General features: G+C 45.2%; 1 protein-coding gene across 1 annotated transcript in view; it reads right to left on the bottom strand.

Annotated features, from left to right (window-relative positions):
* Window positions 1-10,834, bottom strand: part of LOC126494768 (serine/threonine-protein phosphatase 2A 65 kDa regulatory subunit A alpha isoform-like) — a 22,413-nt gene extending 11,579 nt beyond the window's left edge. Inside the window, exons 1-4 of the mRNA XM_050132182.1 lie at window positions 10,667-10,834; window positions 4,804-4,894; window positions 1,722-1,822; window positions 414-647 (exon numbers count right to left, since the gene is read on the bottom strand). Of these exons, the coding sequence (XP_049988139.1) occupies window positions 414-647; window positions 1,722-1,822; window positions 4,804-4,894; window positions 10,667-10,744 (504 nt within the window). The 5' untranslated portion in view covers window positions 10,745-10,834. The remainder of the gene's footprint in view (window positions 1-413; window positions 648-1,721; window positions 1,823-4,803; window positions 4,895-10,666) is intronic.
* Between the last annotated feature and the right edge of the window lie 2,223 nt (window positions 10,835-13,057).

The following is a 13,057-nucleotide window of genomic DNA, read 5'->3' as shown; positions in this document are numbered from 1 at the left end:
GGGGTGTAATGGAGACATCCCAGTATGTGTACATGGCTGTAGGCCAGTACTCTGGAGTGACAGATCAGGACCTGGGTTTCATAGATCTGAGCAACAAAACACTCAGCAACTGCCAGGAATGTCTACTCAGGGGTCTAGACTGAAAGTAACACCAGACACCATTTGTTGTGTGGCATTCTAGATTCTCTTCCAAGCAGGCCATGTGTATCCAACCACCAGCAGGAATGAATTTCCAAGAAGGCAGGTCAGGCAAATTCATCCCTGCGGTGTCCAGAGGCCACTGTCAAGAACAACATCCCTGAAGAGAACTGAGGAAGGAACAGGGAGAGCTCAGCAACATTAGGTTCTGGGAAGACCTAGAGGGGCTGAGACATTGAGAAACGCTAAGGAAGGTGATGGAGAGTAAGGACTCACTGTCGAAGTTCTGCCTTCACAGCACTGGATACTCGGGGGTAGCAGACCGAGAAGAGGCCGCAGGCCGAGGTGCGGGAGGTGAACCAGTCTCCACCCGCCAGCCGCTTCACCAGAGGCACAAAATGAGCCTCTAGGTCGGAAGGTGAATGCTCATGTGAGATGGCCCGTAAGGATTCTACCGCCTTGTCTCGTACGACTGTCTCCTCCACTGTGGCCAGTGACTCAAGGGGTGGCTGTGATGAGAACACAAGGTTAGAAAACAGTGTTTTCTCTATTGTCACAGCTATGGAGCCCTACCTCATGGCCTGATTTAATGAGACTCCTCTGATCTCTCCACCCCATCCTTCATTAAAAGTGTCCCATGAGGACTCCTAAAGGAACTTCATTGGGTCAATGAACCAATTGTCAAGGAGGCCTTGTGTGTGTAGCTCTCCATGTATATTAATCATTGCTGTTGCTGGCTCCAGCACCCATGTACTAGGTTTTAGACCATGCCATTGTACTGCTGACATATTTGTCACTCCTTTCTATGAGTCTTGTGAAACAGTCTTTGATACTGTCCTCATTAATCAAAGAGCAGGAATCTGAAGCACACAGGCTATGTAATTTGCCTAAGCTACTATCAGCTACAAGCCAAGATCTAAAAGACCTTTTGGCTCTCCTTCCTTACACAACAGGTCCCGGCAGTATCAAATCCTCTGTATTTTCAGCTGTCATCCAAAAGAGATACACAGACAGATGGTATGGTAAGGTAAGGCCTGGTACACTCAAGCAAACAATCTTGAAAATCCAGCTCTGCCACTTACTAGCTAGGAGTCTGACAGGATGGCTCAACATCCTGGTATTCTTTATTGATTCGTGTATAAGGTATACCTTCCTACCCAACCATGAAAACCGCAGCATCTAACTGTGAGTACTTACTACACGCCAAGTGCTATGTGAGGGAATCTAAGTCATTTATCAGGGTGGGCTTCGGGGACCTCCAATTGACCAGGGCAGTTAGAAAGGTTAGCACTCTTAAAAGGCCTATCAGTATGTGGCAGAAACCTGCCTGACCCCAAACCCACAACCCTACAAGTGGGTTGCCCGCTGGTCCTAGTGTGGGTAAGGATACAGAATGAATGGTAACTGGAGATTAAATGTCACTAATGACTTGACATAAGTGACACCAAAAGGCCATCCATTCTAGAATGATCTCCAGCCTCCCTAATCCCTCTCCTTCTTGGTTCCCATGACCCATAGGCAGAACCACAGTTTTGACCCCAAGGTAGAGAAAAGGATTAGGGGACCTCCCAGCTTTCACTCACCAGCAGGCAGTGCACATACTCAGGTCCTCCCACCAAAGTGGTGAAGGTTCCCAGTTGTTCAGCCAAGGCCAAGAGGACTTCATCTTCATCATAGATAGTGTCTGTGGGACAAGGACCAAGTCCATCAAACACTCAAGCTGAACCAAGCTTCAAACAAGCAAACAGCCCTGTGCCTCCTCAATGTCAGCATCCCTATCCCCCTGCCTGCCACTCCTCATCCGCTACCTGACAAGCAGAATGAGCCCAGGTCCCACAACTGCCTTTTCTGTGCTAGGTAGGGGGTGGTAGCAGAGTGGCCCACTACTAAGCCTCAGTTCTGGCGCACTCTCAATGGGGACAAACACAATCGTGTATACAGCCCAGGACAGTCAATGGAATTTCTGGTTGTGTCTAGTTTAAACACGCAGCACCGCTTTCAGGAACTCCTAAGTCTTCAGCCAAGAAATTCTTTTCTTCCTTTTTGGGCTTGGTTCAGCCACTGTTGATTGCTTGTAGAATTTCCAACAAGCGGCTAGACTAAGTCCGATCCTTTGCCGCCGGAACTCATTCTCTCCCCTTCTACTTTTACCAAGCATGAGATCAGAAGCCATAATCACTTGCGGCCAAGACTAGCTTTGGTGTGCTCCAGTTCCTGCCAGAGTCAGAGTAGCATGTTTGGAAATCGGTCTGTTAAAAGAATAAGCAGCCAAGCGACAGGGAAACTACCTGTGCCTCTCTCAGGTTCTGCTTCTCCTGAAGGAAATGCTGGCTGCTCCCACAATGTGCAGTCACTGGCTGTTCACCAGCGCTTTAACGTTCTTTCACCTTGGATTTGCCATGAGGAAGGCAGCAGAGGAGCCTCAGGAGAAACCTAGGCCAGTGCTATTGACACCTCGACCTCACAGTTCCAGATTTTAGAACTGCAAAAACACAGCTGTTCAAGACGCCCAGTCTGAGGCCTTTGTCCTAGTAAACTAATAGTTCTGTAATTTTCCCTCACAAAAAGAAAAGCTGAATGTTCTTTAGATATGAGCTTACAGGCCTTTAGCTTGTACTTGCTGAAGCACTACCAGTGTCTTGTACGTGTGTCTGCTGCTTCCTGTTCTGAACACTTTCTGAGCCCAGAGCAGAAGAAATCTGACATTACTTAGATTTCCAACAGCTCAAAAATAAATCTGTCTGAATCACAGTTCCTTTTCAGTCTCCAGCACACTCAGGCTCCCACAGTTCTTCCCATCTGGATTATTAAAATGCCACATGCAATTTTCAAATAATACATCTGAGTAGCATTTTCCTACTAGCTTAGTGAATTGTCATGATCCCATTATGTGATTCCTGACTCTGCAGAGGAAGGAAAACAGCAAGGCAGAACTGAACCCTGACCATCTGACTACAGGGCCTCTGTTCTCAGATATTACCTTGCTAGCAGGCTGCGACCTCTGTGCCTCCCCTCACACACCCTCTATATATCCACACAGTGGTCCCAAATCTCACTCACTTTGTACTCTAGCAGCTAACCACAACGGCACCTTGCCCATCAACAGGATTAAACCTCAGAGGCTCCATACAGTACAGAAAGTCGGCTAAGGCAGCCCATTATAACCTAGGTGGTTCTCCCGGTGCCCCTAATCCTGATGGTCTTCCTACCTCACCTCTATTTACTAGTCATACACATTGGTTATTTTCATTAATTGCCCAGTTCCCTCCTCACACAATCACCTACATACAACTAAACTCTTCTTAGAACAGCTTTCAACTAAAGAGCAGAGCCCAAGAGGTGGAGGGCATTCCCAGGATCTCGGCAGATTTATGCCACAGCAGCTTGTTTTAAAACCCAGGGATCTTTGGCTTCTCGCCTGCACCATTATTCATGTAACTGTTCTTCATGTCATTTTGCTGCCAAGAGCAGCCTCTGTCTCAGCATCCTAAACCTTAGGGTATCTCTGATTGCCAAAGGAAGACCCCTGGCTTGGGACCATCTTCTCATACCAGATGCAGAAAACTACTCTGCAGGCTGTGTTTACAGTCACACCTTCACACTCCATCATTAGTCATGCCACTGTGGCAGGGCACCGAACCCCAACAGGCCACAGCTACCCATGTGTCAAACAGGGGAGGGCCAAAAGGCTGGGCCTTCTACTTCTCCTAGGTCATCCACAGGAAATGATCCAACACAAATCACTCTGTCACTAAGAGAGCACGGAAAACCTTTAGTTCCAATTCTGACTAGAGGGGACTACAGTAGGGGAAAAATGAGAATAGCGACAGCAGGGATTTAGTGTGGTGGCCCACACTGTGCCAGCCATTGTACAGAGAACTTGATGCACACCTGCAGACCGTAGACTTGGCAAAAGCTAAGAGAGCCCCACTTAATACATCCCTGGCCCAGTCACTGGCTCCTCACAGGAGCCTTAGTCTTCATTTAGGTTACAGCATCATGCCTATCTTATCCACAAACCCTCTGACCAGGCAGATGTGACATCAGATCCCAACTCTTCACAATTAGTTAATACTGCTCACTACAGAGCCTAAATATAAAATCCCTTTGGTCACCTCCAGACAGAAAAATTCCAGGGAAATGAGTTACTTCATCTTTTTGTGCCTCATTTTCTTCATGTCCAAATCAGTAACAGTAGCATTCCTTGCTTTAAGGTGTTGCTATGAGACTGAGATGAATGACCATGGAGATGTAAATTTAAGAACATATGTACTCTCATAAGCACTCTGTGAGCTAAGAGTTAACTCAAAATCACAAGAGTCCAGTGGTCAGCTGGCATGCAACTATGTAATAAGTATTAATGATTAATGCTCTTTAATGCCCAAATCAATAATGTAGTACGAAGATTATCTTCATTTTAGAGACAAAAAAAAAAATCTAAGAAACTTGTCTAAAGTCAATGCTAACAGTTGAAGCTGTGATTTAAACTAGGTTCTGCTGTTCCATTGTTCCATATCATTTTCTCAGAGAATCACACTTAGGCTCCTCTGGAATACTGCCCCTGACACTGTGGTATAGGGAAGACATTTAATTTATTAATCTACTTTTCACTCATTAGTAAGAACTCATGTGTCCTCACCACATCTGGGCCCCAGAAATCCTTACCTGTAAGGAAGGGCAGGAGCTCACTTCTGGTCCGTTCAACCCCAAGGGCCAAGGCGATGGTGGAGAGTTTCTTGATACTATTGAGGCGAAGCTAATGAAAGGACAAGCAAAGGAAGAGAGAACATTAGAAATTTTGGACCCACAGGAGTCCCAAAGCTCTGAAACAATTAGGTCAATCCCCAGACTGACCCACTGCTATTCATGAAGATTCTCAATGATCAATAGTAACAGCAAAATACAACCAAGCAATTCTGTGTTTCTGAAAAAAATATTTACTAACAGCAATAGTAGCAATGGAAGCCAGAACCTCTCCCAGGTCTTTCCAAGTTTAGTCTAAAGCTGAACTCCATTTCTACCCCTGCTCCTCACATTACTACAAAGAACACTTGGAAGGTGGTAGCAGAAGGAAGCAGGAGGATCAGAAGTTCAAGGTCATTCTTGACTACCTAACAAGTTCCAGGCCAGCCTTAGCTGCAACAACAAACAAATAACCCAGGACTGCAAGAATTAACAATATAACAGTACCTTAAGAATGAAGTAGTTGGGCACAGTGGTACACCCCTGTGACCCCAATATGCAGAAAGTTATGGCAGGAAGATCTTGAGTTTGAGACCAGCAAGACCACATCAAAAACACCTTACTGATGTTCCCATAAGCCACCCTGATTAAGATGATTGTACGCAGAAGGAGGACTATGGGAAGAAGGGACTAAGAGGGAATGTCAGGGTATAGAGAGCAGTATGATCAAAGTGCATCATGTAGATGCAGAAGAATGTCATAATGAAACCATCCTTAGGTACATAAATATATGCTAAAAAAATCCAAAAACAAAAAAGCAAGACAAGCATTAACAGTGCTAATACCTCTAGTTCCATGGGGATGACCCACAACATGAAGGTGTATTTGCCGTCTCCATGTAAGCATGTGTTTTTTCCTTATTGTTTTTGGCTTGCAACTTCACCCTCACATAGGTCATAACAGTCAGAATGTCTCTTACCCAAGGCCAGTCACAGAAAGCCTCATCTTCCTGTATTCCTGTACTACAGTAGCAATAAAGGATTTATCCTGATTGTCAACTAAAAATACCATTTCAGAATGGGTCCTGTCCCATACCCAAGAAGGAGTATTGCAGAGGCCAGGAAGAATGATGAAAACTTTCTAGGTTTTCCTCATCCAGTCAATTATCAAATAAGGTATGTGGGAAACCTGATTTACAGGCAGCTGATAAAAAAGTGCAGGTAAAAAAGACCTGGGACTTACAACTGGCATCTGAAGTTTGGGAGACCTCAACTGTGGAATATGACACTCTCCAAGTAGACAGCATATCAACTGAACTAGGTTACAGAAACACTGGCCGAAAAACTGAACGCTTGTTTGCTAGCAGGGAAATCATGCACCATTTAGGACCATGGAACTGTCTTGACTGTGGTGTGAAAGCACAGAAAAAGCAAGCAGTTCTGTTCTTCCAACACACACCATGTGGGAGACACAAACCAGCCCTAATCCCTTGTACTTGTGAATGTGAAGGAGCATCTCTGTTAGTATTATGTTTCATCTTAAGGTGAAACCATCCTCAATACAGAGTTGATCCTAGACTCTGTGAGTATCCTTATAGCAACAGAAATGGAGAAGACATATTTACAGAAGGCAGGGTCATATAAAGATGTAGGAAGATGCTGGGGAGGCATATTCACAAGGTCAAGAACACCAAGAATTGCCAACAGCTCCCTGAAGTTAAGAGAGATGAAACAGACTTCCCTTGGAACCTCAGAGGGACCAGTGACTTAAGATTTTTGGTCTGCACGATTTTTAGAAGATACATTTATGGTTTTAATCCAATCCTGTTTGTGGTAATTTATTACATCAGCCTTAACAAATGACTGTCTCTGGCTAACACCCTAGGGAAGAACATGTGTGACCATGCCTCTCTACTCCACAGAAAGTGAGGCTCAGAAAAGGAAACACTTGCCTAGACCAGCCCTGAGAGATGAACATGACAGCAGCATCCCTGTCTGTTTCTTCCTCTACAGGGTGCTTTTGTCTACCCAGGTCCAGAGCTGTCCCAAAACAGAAAAGGTAACATTTGAAGAAGGCAATGCTTGAGGGATTACAAACCTTTCATTACCCCAGGGGAACACTCTTCCTGGAAGGAAAAAGAGAACAGAGGAAGCTGAGGGAGAACAGGGGAGTCTGCTCTCTTTTCAGGCTCCACACAACTGGAAATAGGTCTTCAAATTACTGTGATCCTGAACAAGTATGGTTCTCACCTCGGGACTTAAAGGACTCTGGGCTCACAGACTATGCTGAGGGTCTGAAAAATGCTATGATGAAAACTGTCTGAGGATAGCAGTACAAGCCTGTATCTCCAGCACTCGGGAGGCTATGGTAGGAACACCATGTGTTCCAGATCAGCCTGGACTACAACGCAGCATCTTACCTCAAAAACACAAGAAAACAAACCACAGCAAAAACGTACACACCAAACTTTCTATTCAGTGTCACCACAGTAGCTTTGGGAGCAATGAAAGAACAAAGGAGGCCCCAAATCTCATTTGGGTGGTAAAAAGTCATCTACTATCAACCCCAAAACTTATTTTCAGCCAAACTATAAAATATGCAGCTCTATGGAAAGGTTAAAAAGCCAAATATTGCAAACACTAACAATCCCTAGATGCCAGCAGTAAGCCCACAGGTGCTTGTTTAGTACCCAGCAAAACCGTTCTTTAAACTACCAGTAAATGTTTCCAGTCTCACAGGCCAGTGTCTCTGAACCACTCAACTTGTACTCAGCACGACAGCAGCCACAGGAAGGAGACAATCTGCAAACAAACTGGCTCAGCTTGTATTCCAGCAAAACTTTACTTGCAAAAGCTGCCAGTGGCTGGATATGGTCCACAGCCTGTATTTTTGCTAAACCCTGTACTAGTTTTTCAACGCTCTTGCCTCAATTTTTAAAAATAAATCTTTATTTATCTATTTATATGTACACCGTGTTGCTGGGAATTGAACTCAGGACCCCTGGAAGAACAGCCACTGCTCTTAACCTCTGAGCCATCTCTCCAGCCCCTCTTGCCTCAATTTTTAAAGATGAAATTCTACTAGGATGGTTGTCTTAGCAGCCTGCCTCCTTTTCCCTTTGTGTTTAAGGTAGATGTTTGTGCTCCTATCCCAAATAGACTACGGGAATCGCATGGGTCAGAGCCACAACTGGTGAGCAGCAGCCCTAAGAACAACAGAGGGTATCAGGGAGCAACCACAATCACGTTCATAATCTTAACGCCAGTATTAATAGCACATAACATCTATAAATCAGCTCCCTGTTTGCTTAGCCAGTGTATTAACATACTCGGCACTGTGCTCTTAGGTCTTGTTCTAGAAACACCATTTTAAAAGGCAAAGAAGCTGATGCAGAAAAACAGGCACTTTTTGGAAAGCAATGAATCCCCAACCAGAACCTAAACACTCTATCTGTCCATACTGTCATTGAGAAAATATGCCTAGGAGTTGGGAGTCTGAATATGGCAGCCGTTCTTTCACTCTAATTTTGATTTTGTTAACTATGTCCATTGTTCTCTTCGGGAAGATGACACTGTGAATGCTGGAGAAAAGAGGCAGAAAGCTGTGTAGCCGTGTGGCCTGGATTCAAAGCTATGCTGCTAGCGCTGCTAGCTATCAGCTGCAAGACCTTAGGTCATCTTCACCCAGAGAGATGTATGACAGACTTCTGACCTCCAGAACCATAAATAAAACTTTATGCTGTTTTATACTGCTTAATTTATGGTAATCTGTTACAGAAGCATTACAAAACTGACACACTGACCTACGCTAACCAACTTCCTTATTGTCTGTGTGTACACTTCATTCAACAGCTTCCCTCAACCTTAGCACTAATGTCGTTTTAAATGGGTCTCTTCCCTCCCATGAGGGACGGTCTATACACTGCAACCATGTATAAAAGCATTCCTGACTTCTACCCAGCAACAATTTCCCAGTTATGACAACCAAAACATCTCTAGACATTGCTAAACATCCCTGGTGGCAAAAATTGTTTCAAGCTAGGAACTACAGTTATTACATAGATATACTCCTGCTTTCTGTAAGCCTCTTCCCCAACTTCTCATACTGTATCCTGGAAGGAGTCTCTCCACTGGCCCAACTCCTCATCCAACTATTTAGTTGTTATGTACTCTGCCCTTACAGTTCCTTCTTGACAAGCAGGTATTGGCTCAAACTTCAACTTTTTGACAAGGCTTCCCCACATTAATAAAGTACCCTACCTTCCTTATTTTTCTCTTTGCTGTTCTTCACAGTCAACACAATATGTATTATCTGTCACCCTTCACTACAAGGTAAATTCTTCCAAAGCCAGTTTTTTTTCTTCTTTTTCCCACTGTATACAAGCATCTAGAGCACTGCTGAGAACACAGGCCCAACAAACAGCTGCTGATTCATTAGCCCAACATTGACAGGTCTCAATCACTTCTTACAGGTGGTAGTATATTTAGTTCTGTTTGACTGCTTCACACCTAGCTTCCTACACAGCAACCAGCCAGTTTCTTTGTTGATACAGAGTGTCACTACGTGGTCTAGGCTAGCCTTGAACCTGCCTCTGCCTCCTGAGTGCGGAGATCACAGGCAGGCACCACCATACCTGGCTTTGGTCTCTTTTCTGTCCCCAACAACATTCCTGATAACTGCACGTGTTTACTGAACACATAAATTCACAGAGTATCCCTATAACCAGGTAATTATTTCTATTTAACAGAGAAGAAACACCGATTGCTTGAGTCAATCAGCAAGAAGCCCAAGGACCAGGAATACAATTCCAGTCTATCGGGCATCAGAACCAGAATCATACACATAAGACTTAGAAGCTGGGCTAGCCTCAGGTTACCTAGTGCACCACAAACAATTCCATACAAAAGGACAAACAGAGGGTCCACAGAGCATGGTACCACAATAGCCACTCCCCCAAAATAACAGCTAACATTTATGAGGCCTTTACAAGCAGCCAGTTCTATTTTACTACATTTCCTCAGCCACTGGGGTAAGCCAGGACTATTATTAGCCGGTATTTTGTAGAAAACAGAAGCCAGGGGCCATGAAATAAAGTGCACACAAGGTTATCCTCAGGTGAGACGATGCGGCCTTGAGGTCTGACCTCTTTCAAAACCACAGCAAACCGACTCAAAGGCCCTAGGTCACTCTTCTCTCTGAACCAGAACTATCAAATCGCTTGGCAGTCAGGCCTGGGAAGAGACCGGGGAGAGGTGGGTCTGTACACGTGACCCACCCCTGAATTAGGCTAGTTAAATCTCAGGGGAGGACACTTTCACATCCTCCTTCCTCCTCCTTCAGGAGAGCTATCCCAAATACCAGGCGAAGGCCCGAGAGGAATGGACGGATGTCCTGGTTTCAGTCCTTACTCGGCCCAGCTATATAAAAACACTAAAAGCAATGGGACTGTATCCTGGTCCTCAGCAGCCATGAGGGCTTCCCCTACTCTGCTGGTCACGCGCCCCCTTCTATCTCCCCCAGGGGGCCATTCTGAGTTCACCGCCAATCATCAGACTGGCAGGCGGCTCGTAGTCTCCCCAGCCCATCTCGGGCCGCCCAGGCACAGATCCCGGGCGGCCGCGCGCACTCAGAAGGGACCCTCGAGGCTTGCCCTCCGCTGGGGACAAGACCCAATCAGGAGCGCCATCTCATCGAATCTTGCCACTAGGAAAGATGAGACCTGGATTCTGATTGGTCACCGCTGCCTTCCGCCACTCCCGGAGAACCCCGAGCCATCTCTCCCGCATTCCGCGATCATCCCCTTCCCCGATCTTCCCAACACACTTTAACGGAAGGTCCCCCACACCTGAACGTCTTCATTGCGGAGTTCATCTATGAGCACCGCAATGGGGTAGAGTGAATCGTCCCCGTCGGCAGCTGCCATCTTGCCTCCCTGGCGTCTCTGTCAGGCTGCGGCCAGCGCCGGGCGGAATCCGGGATCGGGCGGGGCAATGCGCGGGGAAAGGACGCAAAGAGGGCGTGGGGGCTCCCGAGCCACGCTACAGGGGCTGTCCCGCCGCCATTGGCCGCACAAGGTCGCGTCTGTTTGGTCCGAACCTACCTAGGCCCGCCTACTTCCCATTCACCATTGGTTGGGCGAACCAGATTGGCTTTCCGCTGTAGTATCGGAAGCGGAAGTGGGGTATCTTAGCGACCAAGGTTGTTCCCGCCTACATCACCGCTAGCAACCACAGAAATGAGCAGGGTTTTGAGCCAATAAGGATCGAGGAGAGGAGGTAGCAAAGTGGCTCCGTGAGGCGGCGCAGAGGAGGCTTAAACCGTGTGTTGGGAGCGGTGGGTGACGTAAAGAAGGACAAGCCGGTCGGGTTGTACCTCTGTAGCGTTACACCGTCCCCTGTGAAGAAGGAACTCCTAAGAAGGGAGACTTGCCTTGGTCTCTTCTTCGACACTGGCCTGGGGCGGGTGACATAGGCCCACCTGCTTGCCCTCCTACTCTGGATCAGTCCTGGAGAACTAGAGTGGACAGGACGAGCCCTTATCCGGCCGAGGAGCTTCTAGGTAGCTAGTTAGAAATCAGCGAGGTGGAAGGTATTTTAGGTTGGACCTCTGTCTCACGAAGACCCTGTGACCCCCTTACAGACTAGTGTAAAGTATCATAATCATTTCTCCTTAGGATTGAAAAGTGAACGTATGAAAGGGAGGAAGGTGGAGATAGCAGGGTGGATGAAGGCTTATTAAGGAAAGAATGTCTTTTCTAAGCTACGCATGACTATTTTTGTACTTGCATTTTGTTTTTCTCTTCTCTCTCAGACCAGAGAGACAATTAAGGAAGAAAACACCCTCACAGAGAGTGGGCATTTATAATCAATGATGTGCATTTGGATCTGAATTGTATCTCTGGTCCTCGGTGCAGGCACAGAACTGGGGAGCCCAGGGAAGGCTATGTAGAGTTGCTCCTACCAGTGCCTTCTTGAAGTGCCATTCCACCTCATTTGAATGATCTCTATAGAAATCTCCCCCCTTTCCCGTTTCATCTACTTTGACTCATGACAATGTTTTCCAGTCTGATCTTGAACTGTCCTGGGTTAGACATTTTAGGAAATACTTGATTCCTTAACAATCACAAGATGAGGGTGAGTTGTGTTTGTTATAATTATGATCTACAAGGTTATAATTGATACTGGGCTTTTCAAGGGTTAATGTGAACATGCATTTTTAGAAGTTATGAGTTTTTATTGGTATTTCTAATCAATTTATGTAAATTGTGAGAATTCAAATAAAAACAGGTTTTTCACTTAGCAATATTTTAATTTTATATTTGTACTCCTTATGCCAAAATCCTTATTTTTTAGTGTGATATTATGAAATATCTGGGTTTGGGGACATATATGTCATAAATAATTATATATGATTGATGATTATATATTAGGATATTAATGCATTTAGAAACGTTACATGTTAAACAGTTATGCCATGACCAACACACCTGGGGTCATAGGAACCTGGAAAGAAGGGTAATGGAGATTGAGAAAAAAAACTCAGGGTTCACTTTGAGAATGATTCTTATTTTTCCCATTGCTCTTGAAATGTTGTATAGCTAGCACTTGGAGATTGCAAGCAGGGTTTGAGAAACAGTCTCTTTGGCTGTACTATCTGAATTCTTTCTTTTGCATTTCCTTGCCCTTGGCTTCTTTTGCCCCAGTGGACATTCCTCCTAGGCTTTATCTTGTGCCTGAAGTTTTTCAGTCAGGAGATCACATCTTGGTTAGGGTTCATACTTGAGAAAGGAACTACAGACCATCTGGACCCTACACAATTATATACAATATATAATAGAAATGTGTGTTATATACTTGTGGGTTCTGTATATTAGGATTAGGTAAAAAGTGTATGATTAGTAGTTTCAAGTTGTTAATAGAATTATTAGTCAACTTACAAGTTGTAGCTTAATTTGTTTATGTTTTGTTTTTGAGACAGTGTTTCAGAGTGTAGCTCTTGTTTACCGAGAACTCACTATGTAGAGAACATTGGATTTGAACTCACAGAAATATGCCTCTCAGGTGCTAGAACTAAAGCCACGTACCTTCACACCCAGCTATGTGATTATGGTTGTTCTTCTGTCCTTAGGAAAAGTCCCACTTAAGGGATGGGCCTGTAGCTCAGTGGCAGAATGCTTGCCTAGAATGCACAATGCCCTAGTTTCAACCCTCAGTACAAGAAGAAAAGAGTAAGGGAG

The sequence above is a fragment of the Alexandromys fortis genome, unplaced genomic scaffold (genome assembly GCF_014885135.2).
Source record: "Alexandromys fortis isolate MF-2015 unplaced genomic scaffold, M_Fortis_MF-2015_v1.1 scaffold_396, whole genome shotgun sequence".
NCBI classification, from domain to species: Eukaryota; Metazoa; Chordata; class Mammalia; order Rodentia; family Cricetidae; genus Alexandromys; species Alexandromys fortis.
This window is presented reverse-complemented; position numbering and strand designations above follow the sequence as displayed.